At 38.5% G+C, this 16,546-nt stretch overlaps 1 protein-coding gene across 33 annotated transcripts in view; it reads right to left on the minus strand.

Annotated features, from left to right (window-relative positions):
* GPC5 (glypican 5) overlaps positions 1-16,546 on the minus strand; it is a 778,624-nt gene that overhangs the window by 412,505 nt on the left and 349,573 nt on the right. The window contains exon 7 of one of the 33 annotated variants that reach the window (XM_083836995.1): positions 17-1,988. The exons of 31 other annotated variants lie outside the window; for them this stretch is intronic. In XM_083836995.1, coding sequence (XP_083693121.1) covers positions 1,890-1,988 — 99 coding nt within the window. In that variant the 3' untranslated portion in view covers positions 17-1,889. Of the gene's footprint in view, positions 1-16; positions 1,989-2,389; positions 16,028-16,546 lie in introns of those variants that run through there. One more of the 33 variants, XM_083836990.1, reaches the window with a different exon arrangement.

The following is a 16,546-nucleotide window of genomic DNA, read 5'->3' on the forward strand; positions in this document are numbered from 1 at the left end:
AAAGAGAATCTTCGAAACAGGAATGCAAGGAGGAACTTGAAAATTCAAAGACCAGTGCAAGGTGATCAACATGTTTACAAGCCAGTAACTATATTTATTGCATATTACAATTTAGGATATTGTACATATTTTACAGGTAAAACATTTTTTGTAGACTGTAGAGAATACAAGTTTTATTTTCAATATAAAAGAATAGGGCACTATTAAATTATTCTAATATAAATTCCACATACATTCCAGACAGTTTTTATTTGTAGGCACCTTATTTTGAAAACCAAAATTCTCTTGTAAAACGTATGCAAATATATATATGTATATATATGCATATATATATATATATATATATATATAAAATGCCAATATACATGACAGGATGACAGGAGGATTTTTAGTAGTATTCCAAATTATAACATTATAACTTCTCCTATGAAGATCTATGCACTATGAATAATGATACTACAATATAATGATACACATGAAATGCACCATTACCGGTTGTTTAGGCCTACAGAGCTGAACCTCTTGCACAGAGTCTTTTTTGAGACCTGCATTATCTTCAGCACTAAGTTCTTCGTAATGTGTAATATGACCCTTCCTCATATGAATCATACCTTATTATTTTTTGTCCCATCCATCATGGCAATAAAGAACAAATATTTATTTTCCTCTTTACAATAATATTTTTATAGACCTGAGGTCTCATATTTCTACTTAACTTTCTTTTTGTTAGCCCAAACACTCCGATTCTTTCTTAGATTACATCTTAATAAACACTGACTACTCTTTTTGAGGCACACTTTACAATCATAATATTGTCACAATACTCCAGAAGATAACTTATTAATATATATGTAAGAGCTAGAAAATCCCTTGCATAAATTCAGAATGCTGAGGGGTGACATGATCTATGTAAATAAGACTTTCTAATTTTCCCCTTGCTATTTCTGCAATATACCCCCAGTATGTTGTATAGTTAAGAACTCATTGTAAAGGCAGTGTTCAGTGAGGTGGAATTTTCATATATACTAAAAGTATACTACAAGAAAAATACAATGAATATATTAATGTTTATGAGAATATTCTCTTAGAACTACCTAAGTAAAACTATGTAAAATAAAATCTCTCTGAAGGATGTCCTATAGAGATCTTTAGTGTTCAGTAAGTTTAAGTTTGTATGGGATTTTTAGACAAATAGAAATTCTACACTTAAAAGTATCAATGACTTCTCTGAGTAGATAACATTAAATCCAATAACTGAGCTGCATACATTACATATCAAGCTGCTCCCTGTACTTTCTAAATACATCTATATCTCTATTGTTGATTTAAGATTAAATGTGTTTCTACTAAACCAGTGAGTCATAAAAATCCTATTTTTTCCCATGCAGATAAACATAGGCATGAATTTATCACTACAGTTATAGTCATATGAAAAATATGGGATTGGAACTTGAAAGATGAAGATATGTTCTCTTTGACAACGGTAAAATGTTTTCCAAACTAATAGATATAAATATTTGTTTAAAACTATAATTACTGATTTGAACCTCGACAAATACAGAATACTGTATGCTACAGAAAAGTTATCCCTGAGAAAAATAAATAAATAAATAAAATCTAAATACCTTACAGAATAATTTTTCTAAAGTGTACAATTAAGAGTATAAAGGTTTTCCGTATTCATATTTTGACCAAACTTGGGAAGGTACACAAGCTTTCATTATGCTGTGCCTCATGCTGTTGAGATCTTATCTTTTATTCTTTTATGTCAGAAATAAAGACAAGTTGATATATACCTTGACAAGCTGTATGCATACCAATGCCACAAAATCCTTGCTTGCATAAATTTCTGAGCACTGAATAGTGTTATTTACTGTAGGTACTCTTATTCAACTAAAAACCAAGACAGTCCAGGGAGCGGTCCACTCAGCTTTGGAGAAGTAGCAAGAAATCCTGCCAATTTTGGTCATGACAACTGCTGCAAAATTCTTGGCCCAGACAAAAAAAAGAAAAGTTTATATACGGATTTTGTATATATTGTATAAATTGTGTATTATTAACATAAATCATATATTACACTTTGTTTTACTTACTAGTAAACTTTTGGTAAGTAAATTCAACAGCTTAGCCTTTGAGGGAGAATGTTATCTCATCACGAGATACTAAAAAGTGTTTAGTTTTGTCTGCTTGTAGAGTTTTCACAGAATCACAGAATTAGTTTGGTTGAAAGGGGCCTCTGCAATGGCCTGGGCCAACTCCCTGCTAAAAGTAGGACCTACTAAAACAGGTTGTTCAGTACCTTGTCCAGTTAGGTTTTAAATATATAGCCAAGGATGGAGACTCCATAATGCCTCTGGACAAGCTGTTATAGTGTTTGACCACTCTTAAAGAAAAAAAGAAAAAAAGAAAAAAAAAGAAAAAAAAAACTTTAATTCCTTTCATTTAAATAGTATTTCCTATATTTTATTTTGTGCACGTTGCCTCCTCTGTTCTGTGCACTAAGCATTCTTCTGTCACTAGAAGACCGACTCTTTACTACTCCCACATCAGGTAGCACATACTAATAATAACCCCTAGCCTTGACTTTTCCAAGCTTTTCCACCTCTCTCATCTTCTTTTCATATGAGATTTTTTTGAGATTTTTTTTTTTCCAATCCCTTCATCATTTTCAAGACACTTTCTTGAACTTCCTCTGGTATTCCTATGGCTCTCTTGGATTGTGGAGTCCAGAACTGGAGATAGGACTCCAGGCGTGGCCTCACCAGTGCTGAGTAGAGGGGAAGAATCCCCTCCCCTGACCTGCTGGCAACCAACCCTCTTCCTAATGCAGTAAGGAGGCTTGTTTGCCTTTGCTGCAAGGACGCATTGCTGTTTCATGTTCAACTTATGTCCAAGACACCAAGTTTTTTTCTGCCTTCTACGGGCCTTCTAGCCCATCTGCTTCTAGCATGCAAAGGACTTTGTCTTTCCCTTTGCTGAACTTCATGAAAGTCCATCCATTTCTCCAATGTCAATCTATTTCTCCAGCCTGTCAAGGCAGCACAACCATACAGTGTACCAGCTATGCCTCCTAGTATTTTGGAAGGCTCCTGCAAAAGCAGTTCACAATATCTGTATTACAACAAAACAAATGGTCTCCTGATAATGCCTGTTTCTCACCACTAATTATACAGGAGTCTAGATGACTAGCTCATGCTATACACAGAACTTTCCAACCAGCAAGCTTAGACAAGATGAAGCTATGCTGAGTGTCTACATTATGTGTCAGAATAAAGAACTATGGGAAATCCAAAAGTGTATAGCTAGTTCATCAGAAAAAATGCTTCACTTTTCTCAAACTTTCTCTCTTTAGTAGTGAAAGTCTTGGATTGACATTTTGTCATACATTACATCTTTACATTTTATACATTAAAAAAGAAACAAAAAAAAGTCCATTCTTATTTACATAGTGTAGCATTTGTATATCAGTTCAATAATTCAACTTAGCATCTAGATTTCATTAGCCTGTTGGCAGACAAATATTTATTGAAATTTTGCTTTGTAAATCCTTCAGATCAAGGAAAAGATCATCTTTTAAGGATTTTCCAGGGAAAATAAGAAGATATGTTCACAGGGTAAAAAAATATTTGTCATTTAGCCTGACAGAATGAATGAACTTTAAGACAGGAGGCAAATATATATGCAGTGGCATATGTAGCATTCATTACAGTCTACATATTCCCAAAGCAAAGAAGTTTATTCTGTTTAGGTATCTGGGTTATACCTACTCAAATATTATCAAAGTAAGTTTTGGCCTCATCACCTCTTACACATTCTGTTTGATTTTTTATCATGTTTTTCTAGTATTCATGACTTTGGCAAATGTTAATCCTTCAGGCTAAAACTTCTCAGAAAAGAAATCATATTGTCAGTGTAAATCATAAAAAATGCCCAAGTTCAATCTCAGACTATCATAACAAGTCCAATTTCATATTGGACACCAGATGGGACACACCAGGTGGAACAAGAGCATTCTGGGCAGCAAGCTGAACTTATTAGCAGAGCTAATTAACATAGCAGAGCTATGTTCAGCAGAAGAAGGGGGTGTACCTCTGAGTGACAGAAAAGAACCAGGGAACAGCAACACTTTAGGAGCAACAAGATACACCTGTGAATTGTCCCAAAGTAATTAGGGAGGGCTCCTCTAAAAAGGTGATGGGGCCAATAGCCCAGCTGAAGTGCCTCTACACCAGCGCACACAGGATGGGAAACAAGCAGGAGGACTTGGAAACCATGGTGCTACTAGAAAACTGTGACCTAATTGCTAGCACAGAAACATGGTAGGATGAATCAGACAACTGGAACACTGGAATTGAGGGCTACAAGCTTTACAGAAGAAATAGGCAGGGAAGGAAGGGTGGAGGTGTTGCCCTCTATGTTAAGAAATGGATAGATTGCAAAGAGATGCCTCTGAGAAACAGCCACAGACAGATTGAGAACTTGTGGGTAAAAGTTAAGGACCAGACCAACAAAGGACACCTTGTGGTTGCAGTCTACTACAGGCTGCAGTCTACTACAGGCCACCTGACCAAGGGGAGCCTGTTGACAAGGCCTCCTTGCTTCAGCTGTAAGAAGCATCGTGCTTGCATGTTCTAATCCTGATGGGGGATTTCAACCACCCAGATGTATGCTGGGAAAGCTGCACAGCAGGATGTGAGCAATCCAGGAGACTCCTAGAACGCATTGAGGATAAGTTCCTGGTTCAGGTGTTAGACAAAACAACTAGAGAAATGTTACTGGACCTGGTGCTCCCCAGTGTGGATGATCGCATTAAAGAGGTTATGATTGGAGGCAATCTGAACTGCCATGTCCATGCCCTGGCTGAGTTCACGATCTCGAGGGATAAAGGCCTGGCAAAGAGCAAAGTCAGGACCTTGAACTTCTGAGGAGCAAAATTCCATCTGTTTAAAGCAAAATTCCAGCTGTTTAAATGCGATGAGATCCCCTGGGACACTGTCCTTAGAGACAGAGGAACTGATTAGAGAAGGTAACTCTTTAAGGACACTCCTTAGAGTGCAAGAGCTCTCCATCTCCATGTTTACGAAATCAGGCAAGAAAGGCAGGAAAACAGCATGGCTGAGCAATGACCTGCTGTTCATACTGAGGTGTAAGAAGAAAATACACAGGCAGTGGAAGCAGGGACGTGTGGCCTGGGAAGAATACTGGGATGCCATCTTTATATGCAGGGATGGGATCAGGAAAGCCCAGGCACAGATGGAACTGAGCTTGGCAAGGGATGCAAAGAATAACAGGAAGGGGTTCTATAGGTGGCCAGAAAAGAAAGGCCAAGGAGCGTTTGCCTCCTTGATAAATGAAAAAGGAGAACTGGTAACAACAGACATGGAGATGGCTGAGGCACTCAACAACTTCTTTGCCTCAGTCTTCACTGCCAGTCAGGCTTCCCACCTCTTTTGAGTCCCTGAACCTGTAGATGAATAATACCTCCCACTGTTAGCAAAGAGCTGGATCAAGACCACCTAACGAAATTAAACAGGTACAAGTCTATGGGGCCTGATGACATGCATCTCAGGGTCTTTAGGGAATTGGCTGATGGAGTTGCCAAGCCAATCTCCATCATATTTGAAAAGTCTTGACAGTCAGGCAAAGTTCCTGGTGACTGGAAAAAGGAAAACATCACTATCATTTTTAAAAAGGGTCGAAAGGAAGACCTATGGAACTACATACCGGTGAGCCTCACCTCTGTATCTGGCAAGATATGGAAAAGATCCTCTGGAAAAAATGTCAAAGCACATGCAAGACAAGGAAGTGATCTGTGACAGCCAGCATGGCTTCACCATGGGCAAATTGTGCCTGACCAATTGGTGGCCTTCTATGATGGAGTGACTGCCTCAGTTGACAAGGGAAGACCAACTGATGTCATCTACCTAGACTTCTGCAAGGCCTTTTACATAGTCCCCAATGACATCCTGGTCTTTAAATTGAAGAGATATGAAAAGTGGACCATTCATTCAGTGGATAAGAAATTGGCTGGAGGGCCACACCCAGAGAGCTGCATTCAATGGTTCTATGTCCAGGTGGAGACCAGTGAAGAGTGGTGTCCCTTGGGGTCCATCTTGGGATCAGTGCCCACGGCAGAGTGGTTGGAATTAGATGATCTTTAAGGTCTCTTCCAACCCAAACCATTCATTGACTCTATGATTCTGTTACATTTTTAATATACGTTCTCCCTTTCTTCTTTTTTTTCTATGTATTACATACATATTTCTGCTCTTGAAAACACTTGTAGACCTGCTGGACTCAAACTTTAAAATGCTGGGTGTGACAGTAGCACAATTAGAGGGAAAAAATACCTGGGATTGTAAGCAATTGTATATCTTTCAGTGATTTGGGGGATTGACAGTGTACATAATAGAAGTGCTACATGGCATATGAGTTCATACAGACATATTTTCAATCAACCTATAAGTTTTATTGGCTTTTTATTGGCTTAATAAGATTCTTTTTTAACTGAAGAAGCTCTCTTACTTTGTTACCTGCAGAATTATAATTTGCTGTTATACAATAAAGCTCTCTACTTTTAAAATGTATTTATGATATATCTTTTCTTGCTTAATTTTGATCACAAATTTTGGCACTTAAAACACCTCTGTTTTTGTGGTATCTGCTTTTTGTCTTTTTTTTCTTTTTGTCATTTTTTACAACTTTTACTTGTGTCTCAGCATCTGAGATACAAAAGGCTAATCTGTGAACATTCTGTAATTCCATGCTGAAAATGTCTATTTATAAAGAAAGCAATTGAAAAATACAAAAGAAAAAGATTTGACTGTGACCTTCCAACACTCAAAGAAGAAACACTTATCTGTTATAATCAACAGAAAAATGTTGGTTTGGATGAGTGAAAGTAAATAGAGGAGATTTATTTTCACTGGAGGCAAGGGTGAGGAATGACAGTTTGGCTAACCACTTGCATATATATCCACCTAGCCAGCATGCACCTCTGTAGTTCAAATGCAGGTCCCTTTTCTGTTAGTACATTTGTTTTGTTTTTGCAGGTGAAGGAAACCATAGGGGGATGTTTAATTGAACTCTGGTATGGAGGACAGACACAGGGAAAGCAGAATGGCTAGCAGCTTTCACTTCCAAATTAAACAAAATCCTAAGGGATCTTTAACAGCAGGCATTTGGAGGAAATTAAATGCTAATGGGTGCAGTTGTACTTTTTACACCCACAGACATCAAACATATAAAGACATTAACTCCTCTTCTGTTGTAGAAAATTCATAATATATGCACAAGGTATAAGGTTAAATCTTACAAAGTAAGGTAGGAATTCAATATCAAACCATGCACTTGCAATTTAACATGAGCCCAGACATCTTCAACCTTAAACTGTTAAAATAAATGACTAACACTTTTTATGTGCAGAAATATGGCACTACTGCAGAATTAGAGAAGGTCCCTGTTGAATACTACAATGTGAATTATGCCCAGGAGAATACAGTAAATGAGATTCTGGGATGGCATAAAAACTCTTATGCATAAGCTTTTGGTAGTTCCATCCAGAGAAGAAAAACATTTCAAATATTTTCCACTTAAGAGACTTGGAAGAGACTTTGGCAACTGAGGATAAAGAGCATCTACCAATAATGGCACAGGATGAATGCTGGTCACAGTGATTAGAAAGGTCACATGCTTTATCATAGTCTTTTTTTTTTTTTTTGCAAGTTATGAAGAACCTGTGGATGTATATAAAAGACAAATAGTGATATTATTATTTATGTTTTATTACTGTCAGCTGGTATCTTTAGGAGAGAGATGAGAATGCAAACAGCCATCTTGGGAACTAGTTGCAGGGCAAAATGGTTTGGGAAAGCACTGGATGACCATATAAACAGACTTCAAGAAACAAGTCAACCACTGAACATATAAAGAGATGACAAATCATGTAAAACACATGCTTTAAAATAGGAGGAAAATTTGAATTTAAAATAAAACATTAATTCTTAGGTTTTGGTTTTCTGCAAAGAACAAAATAATACAGCTGTCTCCTTAGAAACCTAATATTGGATACTAGGGTTTGTATGATGTAGTTGCTATCTAAACCTGAGCTAGGCTCATTTTGCTGTCAGTGAAGAGAAATAGCTACTTAAAAAGTCAACCTAGATGACTAATCTTTATGCCTTTAAAGTTAACTAAGGTGAATTCCTTTCCAAGTTCTTACTAACATTTATGCTTGAAATTATTGAACTGCTTGGTATGGAAGTCTGTAGCACTTAGGCTAAGGTGAAAACAGCATTAGAATATGAAGATGAGCACAATACCTAAAAGTTAAGTGTTTCAATGGTGTAGTCCTTTTTTTTGAGTCTAATCTTTTGTAAGCAGAGAAAATCAAAACAGAAATTCGTGGAAGAGGATTCAGATACTAAAATGTTAGAAGAATCTGAAAAAAATAATAATTGGAAAATAAAAATAACAAAATGTCCTTTGAAAATGACATAGGAAAAGTTAATGAATAATTCAAAGAAATGCATGCATGTATAGTCAATACATCTGATACACAAACTCCCAGTATAGGCCCGGTAGTGATTCTGCTAAGCTTTGTTGGATTTCTGTCTCAGCTTGGTCCTCTCTCCGCATCACTGCGTAACATGACTCTTCTAATTGCTCTTCCTTGCATGAAGTCTCTCTCCTCTGGTCTCAAATGTTTCTAATACACGTTAGGCTGCTACTCCTTTTGCATCCCTTGAGCATGCTAGTAGCATTTTTATTGAAAATGTAGAACATTTTCTAGAAAACGAAAGCAGGATGTGGAGTCCCCACCCTTGCAGATATTCAAAAGCCAGCTGGACAATGATGTGTGCATCCTGTTCTAGTTTGCTTTGCTTTGAGCAGGGATATTAGAACAGATGGCTTCTAGAATCATCTAGTTTCTCTTTCTGAGCATAACTTGGTGTTCAAAACGAAGGCTCTATATGCCTTGGAAGAAATCTATTCTGCCACCTGCAAGCTGGACCTACAGTCCTCATAGGCTGTGAAACCTACTGTGAAATATCAGGCCAGAATTAGAGCTGCACTGACAGTTTCACCCAGAGAGAGAGAGAATTACATCAACCATGAAAAGAATTTTATTGAGTGGCCAAAAATTATCTTTGCACATCTCTTGTTCTGGCCTCCCATTCCGGCTGCCTGACAGTTTCTTGCAATGTCTGTAAACAGAACCCTTGAAACCATCATTGTTCCTTTTGCTTTTGTTTAGTAATAAAGCGTTCAGATGCTTGTAGTGTTTATTCGGGTAAATTAAGAGTTTAAGGTTGAAATGTGCTTGGAAAGCCTTTCTTTTTGCTACAAAAATACATGCTACTAAATTAAAAACTTTTTGAATGTATTTTTGTTGTTTTTACATACATAACAAACAAACAACAAAAATAAATTAATAAAATAAAGCAAAACTGAAGCGCACCAGCAAAGAAAGCAAACTGAAGAGCACACATTTTCTTTTACCTTATATCAAAATGTTGCTCAGCAGAAAAGGACCTGGGGGTGTTGTTCAACAGTCAGCTGACCATGAGCCAGCAGTGTGCCCAGATGGCCAAGAAGGCCAGTGGCATCCTGGCTTGTATCAGAAATAGTGAGGCCATCAGGACAAGGGATGTGATTGTCCCTTTGCACGCAGCACTGGTGATACCACACCCTAAGTACTGTGTTCACTCTTGGGTCACTCACTACAAGGATATTGAGTTGCTCGAACATGTGCAGAGGAAATCAACAAAACTGGTGAAGGGACTCGAAAACAAGACTTATGAGGAGCATCTGAGGGAACTGAGTCTGTTTAGGCTAGAGGCTGAGGCCTCCTCTCTGTAATATAGGTATACCTCATCACTCTCTATAACAACCCGAAAGGAGGTTGCAGTGAGGACTAAGTCAGTCTCTTTTTCTCAGGTGACAAGTGGTAGGATGTGAGGCAATGGCCTCAAGTTGTGCCAGTGGAGGTTTTGATTAGATACATGGAAAAATTTCTTCACAGACAGAGTGGTTAGGTATTAGAACAGGCTGCCCAGAGAGCTGTTGGAGTCATCATCCCTTGAAGTATTTAAGATATGTGTGGTATGGTGCTTAGGGATATGGTTTAGCAGTGGACTTGTAGTGTTAGGTGGATGGTTGGTCTTGACGAGCGTAAGGTCTAAATGATTCTATAAAAACCAAGGATCTTTTTCCTTACTAAGCAGGACACTAAGTGGCACTGCTTACTCACTGTCTTTCAGGTTAAGAATTCTGAGAATGTTTTTATAAAATTTATTATCATGAATGAATGAATTTTAACACTTTTAAAGAATACTCTCGATGTTGTCTGCAAACTAAATCCCCTCTACAATAGGCTAAGCTCCATTCCACTCCCGTGAAATATTTTTTTTTTTAATACTAGAACAGTCTAGTAAAAATAGAAGGCTTCTACTCCTTTAGAACTTATCGTTAGTAGGCAATGAGAATATCTCCCAAACTGATGAACATCTTTAATACCATATATGAACATCTTTAATACCATATATGTAATGAGCTCTTCCACAACTAGTAACTTAAAATAAAAAGTCTTTGCTGAAGAACAGCCATGGGATTCCAGACAGGAAAAGAAAAAAGGTTGGTAAGTTTACTTATGTCAAAATATTTTCTTGTTCACAGAAAGATATGTGCTTTACTAAATTTCCAAACTCTCTGTCTTCCACAATGCTCAAAATGTTTAATACTTCTATTCCTGACTAGTTATTCTCCCATAGTCACACTGAATTATGCCTTCACTGAAGCTAAGGTGCTAGCCAGATGGCTGGAAGCTATCCAATGGCTACTTAACAGAACCCAGGCAAGATTTATGAAAAACTATTGCTCATACAACAATATTCACTCTTAAAAAATGTCAGTGAATGAAGTGGTTTATATCAGAAAAGTGAAATTCATATTGCAAGTCATAGCATATTTTAGGTTTAGTTACAGCCATGTACTAATGTCTATCATTATTCATTTTCAGATCAGACATATATGCATTGACTTTACTTTTGTTTAGGGATCTCATTTCCCATAGAACTTGACAGCTGTTATAGAAGAGCATAAAAAAATTGCTGAGGACACATCATGAATTCATGTACAGTTTAGTTACTTTTCAGGAACTTACAATGCCAACTTGTTGCACACTTAGTCACGCAGGGTACAAAGAATGCTTCGCAAAAAGACTGTTCCATACCAGGAGTTTATCTTCCATGAAATTCTAGAATCTAGGACTCAAAACAAAGATGCTTGGAGAAGTATTTTATTAACTGCTATCTCTGAAAAGAATGCACACTTCTCTGGACAAAGAAATTAATATTCATGGTTTTAGAAGTACAGTCACATACTAGAGTTTTCATGCCATAACATGCAAAGATGACTGAAACTTTTCTACTGAAATGCAGATGATGAAAATGCATGTAGGCTAAATGTACATTTTCATCTTTCCAGGTTGCAAAGCATTCTGTGATCCAAAAGATTAAATATAACTTTGCCTACAGAACCCCACAGAAGATCTCCACAGAGGCTGAGTTGCCTTTTAAAAGAAAGGACCATTTCTCTTTCTTGACTTAAAAGACAGAATAAGTGTTATCTCCAAGGCAGACTTTCAAACCATAAATATTGTCCCCCAGGCTATTAGACAGAGCAGACTGAAACCACAGGTCTATCAGCCCATGTATTCTGTTCTAGGTACTTTGAGGCACTTCTGCTGTCTCTGTGCTGCATATAACAGAACTCATTCTAAAGCACCTAAGTATCCACATGCTATTTATTTTGTTTAAGGTCCAACAATGTTAAATTTAGGAGTTGCAGCATCAGCTCAGGATTCTTCTCCAAACAACACAACAACAAAAACTTGAATTCTATATTCCAAAGGAAGAAAAAAATTGAATCCTTTCTTCTCCTTTTTGATATAGCCTATTTTATTTAAATCAAGAACCAGCATTCTCCATCTCCAGAAAAAATATCCCAGTCCTAAAGTCACTGAGGTCTCTGTCCTTTCTGTTCATGGTTTCCTGAAACATCTGTAATATGGATGGACACGTAGTTGATTTTTACGTTGGCCAGGTCAATAGAATAGGAACATATATGTGTGCTGACTTATTTCTAGCATTCCTTGTTTTCAAAATTCCTACTGGAACATGTTCCACAAAAAATTAATCTAAAGAAATTTATAGACTAGATATGCCATGGTGGGTTTATTTATTCATTTTAAAGTAAGATTTGCTAACTTAAGTAACTTTGCGTGCTATTAGCTATCCATATCAATATTAGGAGGGCAGCTATTACCTGCTCTGATCTGGGGACCTCAACTTGTTTTTATATGGCACTTTGCATAGCCCTGTGCTATACTGCTATACAGGTTTACCAGCTAGCTCAGGGATCTTGCAACGACATTGCACAGACATTACTGTTCAGTGCACAAAAAAAAACATAACAACAAAAAAAAAAAACAACACCCCATTGGTTAGAACTGTTAGCAGAACTGGCCTTGACAAAAGACAAGCTAGGGCAAAAGAAATGACAGGACTGGGGCTGGGAGCTCCGTGCCTAAGAAGAAAATGACTGAGCAGAACCTACCTGTGGTACCAACTGGGAGTAAGTATCACTGGAGAGGTTTTACCTCTGTAGTGGCCCTATATAGTTGAAGTGCTGTTATGATGGAAGTTAACAACTGTACTTTATGGATATGGTTGCAATAACAGTGTAGATTTAGTAACATATACAGACATGGCAAGAAACATTTCACCTTTGCATTTAAAAAAAAAAAGTTTTAATTGCTTTGCTACAGAATAGTTTTCTATTTACCTAAACTATTGCCAATACATTGGAATGTTTGTAATGAATAAAATGTATTATTCAAGGCAAAAGTATTTTGGGGAACCTTGGCCAAACTAGTCTACCATTATTATAAGGAAGAATGTAGGGTTTGTTTGTTAGTTTTTTCTGAAGTCCCTAACTGATTTGGAAGCATAAGTCCTGTACACTTTGAAACATCTAGAAATTGTACTCTACTGAATATGTTTATCTTTCTCAGATTATGGGTTTTAAAAACATACAAGGTGTGAAAGATGTTCAGTGAATACCATACTAGCAAGTGGAATGCAAGAAGATAACAGGCTGTTATATCCCTGAGAAAGTGGGAATCTGCAACTGCTATTGGTTGTTCAAGCTGATAGAATTGAAAATAGTCCAGAAAAATAAAAATATTGTCTGAGAAAATATAAAAGCATCATCTATTGGCTCTCACAGAAGAAAAACAGAAATTAACAGCATCTATTGGCTACTTAAAGTGGTATTGTTCTACACACTCTTAGGTCTGTATAATATAAAAATGGCCTGATTTCTATGCAAAATGGAGCTTCTCTAAGAAACTTCCTGTGCTGCACATCTCTCTGTTAAATAGGCTGAAGCTTTACTAGAACACTGGTTCCACTCTTAACTCTGCAATGCTATGTTAGACTAATGGTTAAGCTCTAGGATGCTCCAAACCCTGTGATGCAGATCAACCTCGAAGTGACTTTCAGTCTGTTTTTTTATTGGTTACCTTTCTGGTCCCACTCCTAGGGGTTGGCCTTTTCTGAAGTCATTCTTTACTGGTCCTGTTCTGAGCTTGGTTTTCTTAATTAGGCCCTTTGACGTTGGTTTGTCCCCCATTTCTGGGATCCACTTGATGCAGCACTTGGTAGTGGTCATTTTATTACATATATATATATATATACACATAATCTGTCATAAGTATAGTATGGTTAAGTATAACCTGTCATAAGTATAGGCTTGGTAGATACAATGATACGATAAATCATAGAAACAGAATCATTCGGGTTGGAGAAGACCTCTAAGATCATCTATTCTGATGTTTAACCTCATACTAAGGTCCACCACTAAACCATGCTAATAAATTCTACATCTACACATTTCTTGAAGACCTCCATGGATGGTGAATTAACCACTTCCATGGGCAGCCCATTCCAGTGCCGCGCAACCCTTTCAGTAAAGAAATTTCTCCTAATATCCAACCTAAACGTCCCCTGACACAACTCAAAGCTATTTCCCTTCATCTGATCACTTGGTGCTTGGGAGAAGAGCCCGATCCCCACCTCGCTATAGCCTCCTTTAAGGTACATCATGATAAGCTCTCCCCTAAGCCTCCTTTTCTCTAGGCTAAACAACCCAGCTCCCTCAGCCACTTCTTATAAGACTTGTTTTCTAGCCCCTTCACCAGCTTTGTAGCCCTTCTCTGGATATGGTCCAAGGTTTCAAGTCTTTCTTGTAGTGAGGAGCCCAAAACTGAACACAGTATTCAAGGTGTGGCCTTACCACAGCCAAGTACAGAGGAACAATCACTTCCCTAGTCCTGCTGGCCAGTGTTTCTGATACAAACCAGGATGCTGTTGGCCTTCTTGGCCACCTGAGCACACTGCTGGCTTATATTCATCTGGCTACAGACCAGTAACTACCTCCAAGCCCCTTCCACCTGCTCCTGCGTGGGCTCCTCTCCACGGGCTGCAGCTCCGGCCCGGGGCCTGCTCCTGCGGGGGCTCTCCATGGGCCGCAGCCTCCTCCAGGCCACATCCACCTGCTCCACCGGGGGCTCCTCCACGGGGGGGGCTGCAGCGTGGAGATCTGCTCCGTGTGGGACCCATGGGCTGCAGGGGGACAGCCTGCTTCACCAGGGCCCTCTCCACAGGCCACAGGGGAACTTCTGCTCCAGTGCCTGGAGCACCTCCTGCCCTCCTTCTGCACTGACCTTGGTGTCTGCAGGGCTGTCTCTCATTCCTCTCTCCCAGCTGCTGTGGTGCAGCACTTTTTTTTCCTTTTCTTAAATCTGCCCTCCCAGAGACACAACCACCATTGCTCCTTGGCTTAGCACTGGCCAGTGGTGGGTCCCCTTGGAGTCAGCTGAAACTGGCTCTTCTCTAACACGGGACAGCTTCTGGACATTTCTCACAGAGTGGACCCCTGCAGCCCCCCACTACCAAAACCTTGCCACATAATTGCAGTACAGCCACCCAGACAGTTTTTAATCCAAGGAAGCTTACACACTTCTAGTCCTTGAGCAGCCAGCTTCTTCAGGAGAATGCTGTGGCAAACAGCGTCAAAGGCTTTACTGAAGTCTAGGTAGACCACATCCACAGCCTTTCCTTCATCCACTGGGCGTGTCATGTTGTTGTAGAAGGAGATCAGGTTCGTCAAGTATGACCTGCCTTTGATAAACCCATTCTGACTGTGCTTGATCACCTGGTTGTCCTAAGTATCATTCTTATAAAGTATCATTGTTATACTATTGATGCGTGCAGTCCTTGCTAAGTATATTCATTGCTCTAGTATTGATAAGTTTGTTGAACCTATAATACCAACCTATATTTGCTGCTCTATTACTGATTTTCATTACCTCTAATTGCTTTTCTACTACTTCTAATTCCTGCTACAATTAATTAGTGCTACTCCTTCAATATCTACTGCAAATATATTTGCTTTCCTGGTAATATCTATTGCTTGTGTCTCTATATATACCCGCCATATTAATCATAGTATACTCGCTGGTGGCAATATGCGGTAATCTGTAATAAAAAGAACTTTTAGAAAATAAAGCCTTCACATCCTTCCACATTATGCAGTCCTATCACTGTTACTATCTCTGCACCTACAGGTCAGGTAACCCTTTAGATCATAACATTGTCTCAGGTCCTGTCACTGTGCACCATTGAAAAGAGTGTGGCTCCATCCTCTTTGCACCCTCCTTTCAGGTATTTATGCACATTGATGTGATCCCCTATGAAGCCTTCTCTTCTCCAGGCTGAATAGTCCCGGCTCTGTCAGCCTTTCATCACAGGAGAGATCTTCCACTCCCTTCATCATGTTAGTTTTCTTTCGTTGGACTCTCTCCAGTATGTCCATGTCTCTCTTGTACTGAGAAGCCAGAAACTGGACACAATACTCCAGATGTGGCTTCATCAGTGCTGAGTAGAGGGGTGCAGGAAATAGGCTGACAAAACAAAACAAAACAAAACCAAAAAACAACAACAAAAAAACACCACCTAACCACCTTCAGGTGTTCAATAAGGGGAAGTGCAAAGTCCTCTATCTGGAGAGGAACAGCCCCAGTACCAAGGAATGCTGAGGGCCACCTGGGTGGAAAACAGGGTTAACAGAAAAGGACCTGGGGGTCCTGATGGACACCAAGTTGAACAAGAGCCAGTATTCTACAGAATAACCTCATGCCATTACATTACATTCCAGTCCACAAAATTGTATTTTAAACTGATTTCTTTAATTCAAATAAGCAAATCAAAACAGAAATCAAGATTGTAGTATGTGTGATCACAACTGAGTAGCAACCTGATGCATATTCTTGTCCATCTGTTTCAGTGGAACTTTTTCAAGAGTCAAGTGCTATCTAAAATAAGTATATCATGTTCTCTCATTAAAACTGTGTATGGACTATTAGTATGGAAATTAGTTGGGAATGTACTCATTAGTCTATATCAGAAATAGAATTTAATAT

Source organism: Anser anser, assembly GCF_964211835.1.
Source record: "Anser anser genome assembly, chromosome: 1".
NCBI classification, from domain to species: Eukaryota; Metazoa; Chordata; class Aves; order Anseriformes; family Anatidae; genus Anser; species Anser anser.